The sequence below is a fragment of the Strix uralensis genome, chromosome 1 (genome assembly GCF_047716275.1).
Source record: "Strix uralensis isolate ZFMK-TIS-50842 chromosome 1, bStrUra1, whole genome shotgun sequence".
NCBI classification, from domain to species: Eukaryota; Metazoa; Chordata; class Aves; order Strigiformes; family Strigidae; genus Strix; species Strix uralensis.
Window position 1 is genome coordinate 144,908,713 of NC_133972.1, and position 14,823 is coordinate 144,923,535.

General features: G+C 36.5%; 1 protein-coding gene across 1 annotated transcript; it reads right to left on the reverse strand.

Moving 5' to 3' along the window:
- Nucleotides 1-1,089: 1,089 nt before the first annotated feature.
- On the reverse strand, nucleotides 1,090-11,786 carry SLC7A13 (solute carrier family 7 member 13). The gene is made up of 4 exons (XM_074883799.1): nucleotides 11,000-11,786; nucleotides 8,340-8,471; nucleotides 6,285-6,649; nucleotides 1,090-5,539 (listed from the first exon to the last, which is right to left on the reverse strand). Exons 1-4 carry the CDS (start codon nucleotides 11,721-11,723, stop codon nucleotides 5,294-5,296), a joined length of 1,467 nt encoding a protein of 488 aa, XP_074739900.1. The 5' UTR covers nucleotides 11,724-11,786; the 3' UTR covers nucleotides 1,090-5,293.
- Nucleotides 11,787-14,823: the final 3,037 nt, after the last annotated feature.

The following is a 14,823-nucleotide window of genomic DNA, read 5'->3' on the forward strand; positions in this document are numbered from 1 at the left end:
GGCATCTTTTACAAAGACTGAAATACATATAATCAAACTCAACTGACACATTTTGGCAGATGTCACGTTTATCCTCAGCAGTTTTTGAAAGTAAATTTGAAATGATGCCATAGCCTTTTTGGCTTAAAATGAGCTCCAGACCACAAAGTGAAATGATTAGACAATTTGAGGAAAAAAAAATAGAGCTGTCAAAAAGTGCTGCATAAGAGAAACTTTTAAAGATTTATAGGAAGGGGTTTGAGAAATTTCTGCTGGAAAGTATGTCAAAGTCTGCAACTTAATTGTTGCAAAACGGGATTAAGAAGAAATGGGAGAAATAAAAATTATTCTCATGTTCCTTGAGTATATTTTTATTTTTAATGAGCTCTGAATGAACATATTGAGCCTAGCAAAATAATGTATATATGTACTTCCAATTTAGTCTGAATCTCTTCAAATTTCAGGTCCAGGATCTTGCTGTATCTTTATCTCCTGAAGAGCTGATTAGTAATATTTTTCTCCACATCAAGTCAAGCAGTTTCCATCTGGATAAGCTAAATTATCCAAATTCCAGCTATCATTCATGGTTAGTTTCATGTCATTAACTGTCTGCTGTTGGAAACGATTCAGGGAGAAATCACAGACTCTTCTCCCATTGTTGAGAGAGAACTGGAACCAGTTCTTCAGAAGAGGTCTAAGCATTGCTGCCAATGCAACACAGAGAAGCAGGATCTCACTGAAGATCAGTTCAGTTGACCTTTCACGATGACTGTGGACCACTTCTCATAGTCACTGGCAACAAAACTGATCTAATAGTGTGCTGCCACCAGAAAAGGGGCAGTGATTTTAGCTATTACATATAGGACCATAACTTTTGCAGAGTACATTGTTTGCTTCTGCTCAGCTGATCACAAAATCCTCATTTGTTTTGGCTCCATGCTTTGTCATCTTAATTTTTTTTGCCATTTACCATTTTAATCATGCATAAACTTCAGCAATAGCTCCATTTTTACAGACCACTGACAGGCACATGAAAGAGTGTAGAAACAAGGTCTGATCTCTGTGGGTCTGCTTTGGAGACTCCTTTTCACAGGTTAAACTGAGATCTCATTTGCCAGTTTCTAAAGCATTTAATGTGTCATGTTGATTTTGTCATCTTCCAGATATTTCATAAGACTTTTCTCACCTCATTTCAAGTAAAGAAGTTTGAGTATTATACATCAACATTATTATCCTTTAATCAACCAAAATTACAGAAAATATAATGTGAAGCTGGTTTGATAGGATTATTTTCCATAAACACAAATGAACTAGTACTAATTATGCTACTCTATTTTAATTCTTTATTAACTCAGGTTTGTATTAGCTGTTCCATTATTTTTCCAAGCATTTATATCACACTGACAAGCCTATAATTATTTGGGTCATCTCTTTTATTCTTTTTAAATATTGGCATGTTAACTTTCTTTTGCTCTCCTGAAACTTCCTGTGTTGCAAGAGTTATTGAAAATCAACATTAATAGTCAAGCTCCTCACCAGTGCCTTTAAACCTGTCGGATACAGGTTATCCAAACCTGCTAATTTAAAAATGTTTAATTTCCTGTTCCAAAGCAGAATAGAAACAGCTTTAAAGTTCTGGAAGCACATACAGCTCTTACTCTTCCATATCAAGCCAGTAAGAAATGGGAATGCTCAGGGGCCCCCATCATTTGGAATAAGTCATAGAGGGCAATGACAAGAATAATTTCTGACTGCGATCTGGAAGAGGAGGTGACAAGTGAATACTCTAACCTGTAAATTGTTAAAACACAATTATTTTTCTTTTAGCAGATGTGGAAACTGATGTGGGGAACCTTAGCAATGCCCACAGTGCACATATCAAACCTAAGATTAGAAGTCAGAAGGTCTGAGCTCTGCCATGCCTAACAGTTATAGGCAGTTCCTCACACACCCTCCCTTGTGTAAACCAGAGGTTCCAACCAAAATCACCACCTCAAAGCACAAAAATGAAAACTGTTTATTATTAGTTGATTATCTTTTTATTGGAATCACAGTTGACAGTAACTATGAAGAGGGAAGTAAATCAATTAATTGCTGATTTTTTTTTGCCTCAGAGTGAAATTTTTTTGTAAAGCAGTCAGGACACCTGGAGTTAGCACGGTGTATAACTAGAAGTGATTTCTAAAGTAAGACTGGTTATCATTTGGTTTTTTTTACATTGTCTTTTTATAGAGATAATGGCAAAAAAAAAAATATGCAGACTTACATACAAATATTGTGTTAGGAACCTAGAAAAACACCGAGGGACTTTATATGACAAACTGGGCCAGTACAGAATTGAAAAACAAATACCACATTTTAAGTTTATTTGTTGTAAGGTTGAACTTCTGAAACATGCAAGTATGCATGAGCTTAAAAGAATTATGAAGTCAAAGGTAAAAAAAAAAATTAAAAATTTAAATAAATGTCTGATATAGTCTAGTACTAAAACATTCACATTTCTGTATAGTATTTTCTGAGGCATGTTCAAGTAAGAAAGCAGCTGAGACCAACTAGTGTCACTGAAAACAAGCTATAAAGTTAAAATATTGAATTGCTCTTGGCCAAAGTAGCTAATACGAGTTATAAATTTGAATTCACTTCCTTTATGCTTAGTGCTTGGAAATGTGGAATGATCCAGCAACAATAAGAAATATATATAAATTGAATATTGTATTTGCTTCTTTGTGATTTAGCATTCTAAAACACTCAAGCAAAAGAAAGGTTGCATTACGAGAACATCAAGCAGCTCATTCAGAAGACAGGCAATACTGTATCTGAGATTGCTTTTATAATGTCAATTCAGCTCAGCTGTGTGAGTCCCTTTCCAAACAGCGGGTCATTTAATGTGAGCATTCCTTTTCAGAAGACCTCTACCTCACTCACATCTGGGAAAAAGTCAATAGTTTATGTTGAAAAAGACACTAAATATGAGGTAGAAAATCCCTCATTTGCTGTAGAAATGGAATTTGATGTATTTTTTGATCTATTTTCTAGATTTTGGTTAAAAGAAAAACTATCGACTTTGTATTACAAAAAGATACATAGATGCAATTTATTTCATACTACATTTCATGGGGACTTCTGCATTTCCTAATTTGTTGAAACTGTTAAACCGCTAAATTCAAAGATTGTATCATTAACAGATACATGTTCCAATTACCCAAACATACCCTGACATATGTATTCACTAGGTACCAAACTCCTTATGGAATTCAAGTGTATAAACAAGCTCAAGTAGATCTACTGACAAGAAATTACATAGAAACTATACATCCAATTGAGCAACATCCCCCTGATGTCTGCTTTTTCTAACCATGTGGTCTATGACACAATATTACTGTCCCATACACTTATGACTTCCATTTTTATTTACATATGAAAATGTCTTTCAAAAGTCACTTGATCAAGATCAGTTGAAAATCTGTGTCACTGCCAGGCACCATATCTGCATTTATAAACACCTGGTTGGTGCTTTAGTCGCAGTAAAATCCTTCCTTCCTTTTAATTCTCACAAGAATTCAGTTCTTAAAATACTACTCCTACAAAAGTTTGTCAAATCTTGTAATTTTTTTTAATTTAAATCACAAGAGAAATGTTTTTCTGATAGCACTATTGAGTGAAATTAACACTGATTCCTGCCTTGCTTTCATCAGGACCCAGACTCCAGCTCAGCTGTATTCACTTCACTCATCACTTGCATGGACTTTTCTTCCTACAGCATTTTAAAAGGTCTAATTTTTACCTAGACTTTTTACTTTACTTTAAATTTTAATTCTGTGTACACCTCCAGCTGTGAGAAAAACCACTTTATTCATTTGTTTTCATTTGGGGGCTTGTTCCAGTGCAAAGTCAAATCTTCTTAAACCTTGAATTGGTTCCCGGCATTGTTGATGGGTACCCTATATTTGCTTAGCTCTGTATAAAGTATCTATCATTCTGACCTCTAAACTATTGATATATCAGAGAATTGAATCTTCTATCAATAATTTTTTCATTCTGCTGTAAGTGTTATAATACAATGCTGTGTAAAATTATTTCTCTCACCAATACAACATCCAGCAGCCCAGAGTATCATGGTGTAAGACAGATGTTAGTCTGGAGCCATCTACTGTTTGTATTGCTCAACTCTAATAGATTTGATTACACACATAATTTTATTGTAATTACAAAAATAACAGTATATATATGAATAGATTAATCACCTAAGTATGTGATGTTTCTTCTGTACTAGTTCTTTGGTATTAAGTTTAAATACTCAGTGAACTTAATATGGCCCAATTATCAAAATAAAAAAGAATATATTTATCTTGCTTTAATGAAACAAATAAAAATGGAGGGGAGGGAAGCTAAAAAAGCTCTTATTTCTCAACACTGAAAAGAAACCAAAGAATAAGATAATATTCATGCTAAGATGTAAACAATTTAGTAAAGTAATCCACATCTTAGTTTTATTGCTGTGACAAAAAGGATAAATAATTTTTACTGCCTTATTTGATGCTTCGTAAGATTTCACCCTGAATTTGTATGTGTTGTTCTAAAATAAGATGGACCATGTACAGTTTTCTTCAGATTAAAAAAGGTCTCAGTCAATTTTACGACATTCTTCAAAGGTTCTTATTAAAAATAAATTCAGATAAAAAGGGTAGCAGATGAACATAAGTATAAAGCTTTTAAAACCAGAAGTTCTAATACACAAGCTACTAGAAAATAAAAATAATCCAGACAATTTAGTTTGGAGACCAAAACTACATTTATATAATGATGCTGTTATGTATGTATTTACCCATTTATTATATGATAATATTGATAATTATTTGTGCTGTAATTTAGTCTTATTTCTATTATTGCAAGACTATATGCAACTTTAACTGTGTCTTCAGGGACAAGAGCAAACATTTTACAGATTTTACCAGTTTAAGAGAGATTCTTTGCACCTATTAAATAAGCATACATATATATCTACGTATATGTATGTATACACAGACACAAAAATATACACATATTAACTCATTATGCTAATGTCTATACATACATACGCATGTATGTATTATACATGTACATGCATGTATATATACATATAAGTGCATATATGTGCATATATGTATATACATGTATATATGTATGCAACATATTAATCTATATACTTATATACATATAAACACATGCATGTACGCCTATGTATCACACCTAACATCTAACTTGTACCTTCTAGAATCTCAGTTAAACAAAATCCTCTGTTGGCTGTTAGTGGTACTGGGATAAACATTTGCCATTATTCACACTTGCCCTCAGCAGATCCATCAGCAGGGGAGACTTCCAACAGCAGCTGTAAGTGGCAAGTAATTTTATCAAGAAATGCAAAATGCAATTTAAAATGTATAAAAGGCAGATAAACAATAAGGCTTCCCAGCATAAACAGGAAAGCATAAACGTATTGCAGGTTTGGAGACCAGACTATGGGAGCTAAAACTAAAAAGAAAGACATTGCCACCATCACAAACGGAATGGGTAGAAACACCTGCAAGAGAAAGAAAGAAACTGGTTTAGGAAATAAACTGACCAACTGTGATTTTATGCTTCATTATAAGAGTAATAAGGCATTCTTTGCCACACTAGAGTACCATTTCTCATGCTGCTGCAACCTCACCCAGGATGAGATTCATCTGACCTCAAATTGCCTACAAGATAAACATATTTTCTAAAATACTTGTTCAGGCTCCTTCTGTCATCAAGGGGGAGAGATAGGCAGTACCTGAAAACCATTTGTCCACATATGATCTTATGGGCTCCTAAAAGAAACTCAGGGTTTCTAGGGTGCCTAGAAGAAGTCTACACTAACCCAGCTTTGTGACAGCTAGATTGAGAGGAAATTAAACCTATCCTTAATGTCTGCGGTTGTGTCAGGAAAGATGAGAGTAGATAAAGGTTTAATTAACCATCAATGGCAAGCTTGGATCCCACACTGTTCTGGTTACTGCTCCACACTACTATGGATTCACACTGTTTGCACATGAGCCCCATTCTGCATATATCCATCTCTTGTTTTCAAATGCAAGTTCTCTGGAGCAGAGACCATTTGTTTGTTTCTTTTCCTTCTACAGTGAAGCAAAGTTTCTGAATAACGCTCTAAACATTGGTGATTATTATTATGTGTACTTTTGTAGTGACTATCCACTTCTGACTTGCACTTATTCCATAACTTATGCACGCTACCCACCACTCAAAAAAATCTCTAAAAATATTTTGTAACTTTTTCCATTTACTTTGTATGGTCGATGTAGATGAGGTTCCCGGTATCGAAGTACAATCAGGCTTGCACAAGTCAATCCAATCATAAGCCAGGCAGAAAATCCAAAGTAATTTGTTAACATAATAAGGTCAGAGGGGATGATAAAAATGGATGCAATGGTGGTTGAAAAAATCATGGCTGGTGCTGGAGTACAGGAGTGGACGTTAAGCATGGATATTAAAACAGGCAAATGTCCTGACTGACTTCCAGCATAGCTTAATCGACCTAGTGTGAACATGCTGCTGTTGAGGGCACCAAATATTGAGACAGCAACAGAGAGAGGAATTATCCAGGCAACAGAGGGGATCACTCGATCAGCCCACGTGACTGCCACAGCAACTGCAAGAAAGCAAAGCATTAGGGTAGTGTCAGTACCATGTTCTGAATTACTGACAGACTCAATAGAAATGAAATTTGTAAAATACAAGAAACATCTATTATTTACCAGCAACATCTGCATTTTTGTTACAGTAGTCAAACATGACTAATCTAATCCTAAGGGTATTTAATTCAGGAGCCAAAAATTTCCAGAGAGGGATGACAGTGGGAAGGAGTGCTGCCTGCCAGAGCAAGCCAGGTAAACCTGCTGGGGCCAATACTGTGGTAATGGACTGCCCAGTGGGAGAAGGCTGCATCTCACTGCAATGAATCAAAGGTACATATGCAGGCAAGGCCATGCAGGGAAACAAAATGAACGCATTAGTCCTGGGCATGACCACCGTGGTGACATGATCTACTGTTATGAGCAAACTGCCAACATGAGCACATGTACATGCAGAGACAGGTCACCAAGCATGTTATTAATGAGGTTTTGCTTTGGGTGGAACTGGGAAATGTGAGATTATTTCTGAATAAGAGATATTCAGTACTGCTTGGAAATTAGCTATAGCCCATACTGTAGTGAGGACTAATACTTAGTGTGTCTATAACCAACTGCCGTGAGGAATATAGGTCTTGCAGTGACCTGTGCAGCATAGGAAGTTATCAGAGATGGGGTAAACACACCTCACTCCCCCCAAAATGTAGTGAAAGAACAAGAACCACAGCAATGTATAGCAACATTTGAAACAAGAGCTATAATTTTAAGGCTATCTCCTCAGCTGACATAGATAAACACAGCTCCCCTGGTATGTTTGGAGTTGGTCATGCCAGCTGGGAAGCTGCTATTCACAGATACTCTGGTATTTGCTGCCTCTTTCATTGTAGGGTGGATCTGCAAATGTATGCATCTCTCCCAGCAGTTAGCTTGACAATGGCTGAGTGATAATACAAAGTTGCTAAGTGACAGCTACACTGCTCCCATTTATGTTATTGAGCTGTTTTCACAGGAAAAAAAATAACTGATCCATCCAAATGAGGTATGTATTTTGTGACTCCTGGAGACAAGGTTTGACAGCTCAGTCTCATTAGACTGGTTTTTAAAAGCTGCTGTTTGGACAATCAAGGATTGGACTTTTCATGGACAGCTTATTGGTACAGGATCTGAGACAGGCTTTACATACATTGGACTTTTGTATAGGCTCTTCTAAGGAATCACAATATTTACCATGAATAACACACACACACACAAAGTGGCTACATTTTTGTCTCTGTAGTCTTTTCTATATTACTTATCATGGTAGACTTGTCCACCTCCTAAACAATAATGGCTTTAGCCTGAGACACCATGAGGTAGGGAAGGAAGGAGGAGAGAGGATTAAAACTACGGGAAAACAAAGGCCTCCTCTATACTCAACAGAGACCTGATCTTCACCTGATTTTCCAGGTTCTAATACCCTTCTGATTTCTTTTTAGACAGTGCAAGTATGAGCCAACGTTTTCAGCACCTAATAATATCTCTCTGCATTCAGTCCAACTTGTGTCATACAGTAAAATTAAACAAGAATTCTCTATTAAAACTTAGAACAAAACCCAAACTTCCTGACTGTGAAGTTAGGTCAGCAGAAGTAACCCAATAAACTGACATCAGATGGGTATGTTAATGGCTCACACCTTTCTTTAAAAAAAAAAAAAAAAAAAAAATCCATACCTGAAGAGACAATTTCCTTCGGTGTGAGAACAGTCAGATATGAGATGTTCACCAGTAAATAAAAAACAATTACTGCAGGAACAGCAGTCATCACAGTTAAGGGGATATTTCTGCTAGGGTTTTTCATCTCTTCTGAAAAATACAGTTTAAAAAGACTAATAAAGCAAGTAGTGTAGCTTCTGCAAGTCTGTTTCAGTAGTGAATCTGCACAGAGCTTGACAACCCTGATACCAAAGTCCTGCCCCAACCTCTAACCATGGCTGATAAGCTACAATGATTGTGAGGTCCTACAGTTGTTCTCAAATAGTTTATTATCAAAGAAACTTATACAATTTTTTTTTCTTATTTAGCTATTTTTTAACTATCTTGGAAGAAGGGGTGGATAGAGGTCTGACAGACTGATAAAAAAATTACAAAAGGACTGATAACTTTGATTTGATTAAACACATATTTGACTTACATTACAAAATAGATTTGGTAAGAAATTTTCAAGTAGACATACTTTTTAAATCACTAGCTTAAACTTGAGACTCTAAAGTCAGATTATTTACTCCTATATCACCTCATAAGTCCTCATCTGAAACTTTCTGTGTATTTTCCTATTCCTGCACAAAACCTTTCTCTTTGACCTTATACCAGGAAATACAGAAAAAGTAACAGGAGAGACTGAAGGTACTGACAGAAGAGCAGTAATGCAGTGGTTTTAAAAGGGGGCCATTCCCAGATGGATTCTGCTGTAGATTATCTTTTCTGGGGCAAAGTTGGCAGAGGAAAACTGTTTAGTGCTAAGCCTGGCATCTTAGCTTAAAACTACTCTTACAAAATAAGAAAAAACTCCAAATTTTGCAGCTGAACAACTGAGGCACTGGCACACATTCCTGACCATGTTGATAGTCCCAGTGAAAGATGGAGCTGATTTCCAGAACCCTAATAATTCATCCACATCTCAGTCACAAAGGGTCTTTTTCGTCTGTTTCACTCCTTCATCCCTTCCCTTTCACTCCCTCTCCCCTTCGCGCTTCCCTCAGCATTTACAGAACACTTCCTGAGTATTACCAACCAATAACTCACAAAGGGGAAGAAGTGAAAAGTCAAATGTGTGACTCACTTAAGCTATTTTTAGGAGACAGAAATCCATTTCCTCCCTCAAACATAATTTTTGTCTCCTGCCCAGAACATCCGCTTTGAGTCTGGCCCAGCACCGGCTGTAAGTGCAGAGCCAGAGGAACTGAGTGAGCACGACAGCAGAATTCAGATACCAACTATTGGGGAATTTGGGATTTATTTCAAATGTAAGAAATACACTTGGTAATTTTGAGCCCAGAAGAGGACAATCACCAAAATTGCCAATTTAAATTTATCTTTCCATTTGTTTTGTTGCTTGTTACAGTCCTGCTGTCCAGCTGGCACCTGATGCTTTAGCTGAAGATCACAGGAATTAAGTTATTGCTGAAGAATGGGAAATTCAGTCCAGAAGGGGACTATTGCATAGGTTGCATCTGCCTAAACAGCTGTGCTCCCCAGTGTATGGTATTTATTACTACTGCTGATCAGAAAATAAATTAATATTTTACCAATAATTTTGTATTTTCTCAGGCTTACAAAGCTAAGCACTTGCCTTTAAGGAAATTCTAAGATTCTAAAATTATACTTTGCTGATTTATATCACCTTTTTTATTGCAGCATATTGTTAATGCTGAATAGCTGGATTGTAATAATAACAGTAATTTTTTTAAACATTAACCCAATTTTCACACTGTTCTCACCATTGAACTTTGTGTTATGCATTTCACACATTCAGTTTATTTAATGTTTTACATGTGATAGAGGTCAATGTATAAATAGGGTTAAAGATATAAGAGAAACATCCACTCGCTTACAAGTTAATTCTATAAATCTGATAATTCTATAAAATACTATTCATTTAACTTATGATGTGCATAACTGACATTATGAACATTATCTCTGTAGTTTTCATGAAAAAATTATTTATTACTGCCATATGAGTCATTAGGTACAGAATACGATAAGTAAATAGATATTCAAAAAGGTTTTGAATGTTTAAAATTGAGCACAAGTTATATGAAAGGATTTATACCACTTTCCTTAGATTCTTCATCACCTTCTGTGCAAAACTCTATTTTCCAAAAAAAGTGACTACCCTATATATCCCATAAAATTACTATATTTTAACACAGTTCAAAATGAATTTGTCCATGTACAAACCAGCTGCATAACCTCAAAGAAGGCACAGGTATTTAAATACAAATTAATTATCTTTTTTGATTTGGTCCTTACTGTGCACGTAGTTTGGCATGGATATCTTAATAGTATTCTAAAAATGCACTGACACTGAGAAAGACAAAATGCAACTTTTTAAGGTATGAAAACATCTGTTTATGCATGAGATTTTAAATTAACTATTTTGATTTCTCTTGTACTCCTCTGGAAATGTCAGTATGATTCTGGAGACTGCACAAGAAGCAAGAAACTTCCCTAGAAAGGAATGACAACTCTTCTACCAGCCCCAAAAAACACAGGACTCACATAAAACATGAGAGACCCTACGGTCTTGAAGGAGAGACAAGTTCTACCAAGATGAGCTGAGGAACATAAGAATGGCAGAGCAGAACGAAATCTAAAAAGGAGGAGTGAGATACCTGCCATATAATTGAGGGACCACCAGCCACCATATGCATACAGTCCTTGGAAGAAGGCTTCGGCAACCTGTGACGCGTTGGGGATCTCTGAGCCGAACGCATCCTCAAACCTGGCCAGGCTCTCCTTTCTCCTGCCAATGAGGAGAACTATGCCGCCAATGGCGATTACAGACAAGGCCATCATCTTCAGCAGAGTGAAGACTGTCTGCACCCATGCAGCCATTTTGACACTGCGACCATTCAAAATCCCCAGGGACCAGAGAACGGCCAAGGCCAAGCATTTCTTCAGAACTTCTGGAGCAGGACAAATGCCGTAGAAGGGCTGGGTGGCGTACTCAGCAAACAGCAAGGCTCGAGCAGCATTTGATGCTGGCTTGGTAAACGTTGACGTCCAGATAAACATGAAGGCGGGTAGGGATCCAAGGCCTCTTTTAATATGGCTGTATTCTCCTCCAGAGAAGGGCAGAGCGGTTCCCAGCTCCGCATAGCAGAGGGAACCCATCAGAGAAACCAGCCCAGATGCAGTCCAGATCGTCAGTGCGACACCAACGTTGAGTAAGGAATGCTTTAACACCCCCATGGGAGACACAAAGATCCCTGCCCCTACAATTGATCCTATAATAAAACTTACCCCATCAAAATAACCTATATTTCTTTTGAGTTGCATCTTGTCTTTTTCTTTTCTTTTCACATCTTTGGGATGATCGCTTTTTCCTTTTCCCATTTTTTTTCTGTTTTTTTCACAGCAGGTTATATAACTTCAGAGGCTGGATTACATGTATTTGCCTCTCCCTTTGTTGTTAGCAGAATGTTATGGCCCTACTTGCTAGTCAAATGTTATGGGAAGCCTGGCTTAATCATTCAGAAAAGAGAGCATACTTTGGGTTTTGATGTCTTCTGTGTGAAGATGATTAACCAAATACTTCAAGAAACACTGGCAAATCATGTACATGTTGGTTTAATATGTACTTCAGAAATTATTAAGGTCTGGAGGTATTTTTAAAGAAAACACCATAACAAATAATGCACAGTAAATGCTCATTTCTCAGTTGATTTTTATCAAAGGATTTCAATTTTTTTTTATGTATGTCTTCAGAGACAACTGCGAGAGGTGGGGAAAGGGGAAAGGTATGGCAGCATGAAGAAAGGAATCAGCCCTTCTTATACAGTGACATGGGCATTAGTTGAGCAGCCTGGTACTATTTTTCCACTGTCAGTACATAAAATGGACAGTGATAACCAGTGATCACCAGTAAGTTTTGCCAAATTCTCATCAGTCACTGGGTATACTGGAGCTTGTTTATACTTCACTCATTATACACTGCCCTAGAAACAAAATTACCAGTTTATTCTCAGTTTTTCTTGAGCACTCATCGTTATAGTAGTACCAAGCACTTCCTAAGCAGGTATTAATCTTCGGACAGTGCTGTGAGGGGAAGGGGCTGTATCACTGTTTCCACTGTCTGTACGGGGGCTGTGGAACAGAAAGATCAAGGTTGAAAGTTCCCACCAGTTTGGTGTGTGCCTTTTAAGGTGTGGCCACTGATTTTTCTTTGTATTTAATAATCTGAGGTATATTTCATGTTCAAAATACAGAAAAGGAGTTCATCTTCAATCACATGTGGATATACCACTGCCATAGACTTCTGCCCCAAGAAAAATGTATTTATTCTTTTTAAGTGATGTAGATAAAAATGGGCAGAAAGATGGAAACTAACTGAAAAAGAAGCTCGGCATATACCTTACGGGTTGTTAAGCGCCCAAACTAGTAGCTGCAAAGCTCTTACTTTTTACCAGTCAAGTTGTAGAACCAGTTTTGTCTCGAAGATCAAAGCTCAGTAACACACCAAACAAAACTCACAGCTTTTACAGGGCCCAACTTGAAAGACATAGTAGTTCAGATCAGTCCTGAACAGTAGGATTTTCACTCAAGTACAAAATAAATTCGTCTGAAAAATTAGGTTTATGTAATATGCCATCATGTAAAAGATCTTTAGTTAAAATAGACATGTGCAGAGACCGATATTTTTTTAATTCTTTCAATGACTTGGTTAAAGTGGGTTCCCATCACCACACAGAAACTATGCAGCACGGTCAGTGACAGAATCCACAGCTCCAGGGCAGCTTTTAACCATAAGACAATTCTTCCATTTTCTGCAAATCACTGCAGCACTCACTATATACTTTCACCTTCAAAAAATCATGAAGTCCTACAAACTACAAAAATTTTAGTTCTACACAAAACACACCTGTATTTATAAAAGTTTGCATGCATTTTAAGTTGCATTTATTCACTTTATAAAATGCAATATTTAAGTTCAAGTATGCATTTACTATGTATTATGAATAATTCATAATAATTCAAATATTTATTCACCAGTATTTGCGAAATGGAAATTAAGTGCGACAAATGTTTTACATGGCTAAAATATGTAATTTCCTATTTTATTTCAGTGCCTTTTCTGAGTCTCCTTCTCTGTAAATGCACACATATTTTTTGATATCCAGCAATCTTCCAACACTTTATTTTGGGTGTTCAGACATGTACAGCTGGATTTGAATTACTATTTTAAAACAAATCAATATTACACTAAATGGCGGCTTAAAGTACAGATGCAATTGATTTTATTTCGCTTTTCATCCTAACGTATGTTAATTTCTAGTATAAAAAAAGACATTTCCAAAATCTCCCAAGCAGCAGATTAGTAAGGATTTTTTACTTCTGACAAAGCTGCCTGATTTCAGAAAACCCCACTGAGATTATTACTTTCTTGTGTGTGCTTTCTGCCTACCTCAGATAAACGTTTCTAGGTTTTCAGCTAAATGCTTCAGAGATTTATGCAAAGTATGCTTTTCATTTTGCTGTGTTATTGCCAGAGTAGGAGGAGGTAAGAGCAGAGATAATGACAACATTCCTACAAATCCAACAAAAACTGACATTCTGGAAACAGTACGCTAACATGAGCATTACTGGGGCAGAACTCAGTGAAACACAGCTGGTTACACAACAGGTAGTTTTCAGCCAAACTGCTTTCTTTTTCAATATGTAAGGGCAGAGTCTTTTGAAGCAAATCATAAATAGTCACTTCCCAGGTTTTCTGTAAGATGTGCAACTTCTCCCTCCATCTGAGAGGATAAATTGCCACAGTCTATATGATTATCTCAAGGTCTCATATGTCCATGTCTCCTGCCTCACACCCAACTATATACTCAATATTTGGTCACATTCACTTTGATGATATTATCCAGACTCAACCACCGAATACAGGGCAAAGATAAATGATTAAAATAACCTAGACACGTTTGTAAGACAAGATTCCCCTGATACATGGAGTAGACTGAAAGGTTATATCATCCTCAAAATAAAATGCCAAAGTACTGCAATTTTTATAGTCTACAGGGAACAACGACATTTCTTCTGAGTGCCAACTACTCAGTTCTCTTTGACAGTAAAATGAGGTCAAGAGAGTGCTATGTAAGAGCTATGGTTGAAAGCTGAAACTTCAGCTGATCATTTCGAGTTCTCCCGGCAGTTAGGATTTTCCCTTTTAATTTGCTTTCTAAATTCTTTTAGCCTTCAATGTCAAGGTTTTCATTATCAACTAATGCTTATCGTGACTGATACCTTCAGTCACTGTAGTTTCACTAGACTTGAGAAACCAATACAGAAAAGTAATGGAAGAGTATTTTTGTTCCCTAAAATGGGTATGTATTATCTCCTAACTGTAATTAACTGAATTTCAATGTGCTTGGATAAGGAGTCTCAATTTCAGTCTTGTCAAGAATTATCTGTGCGTACTCACTAGGTCTTTCCTATGATCCAC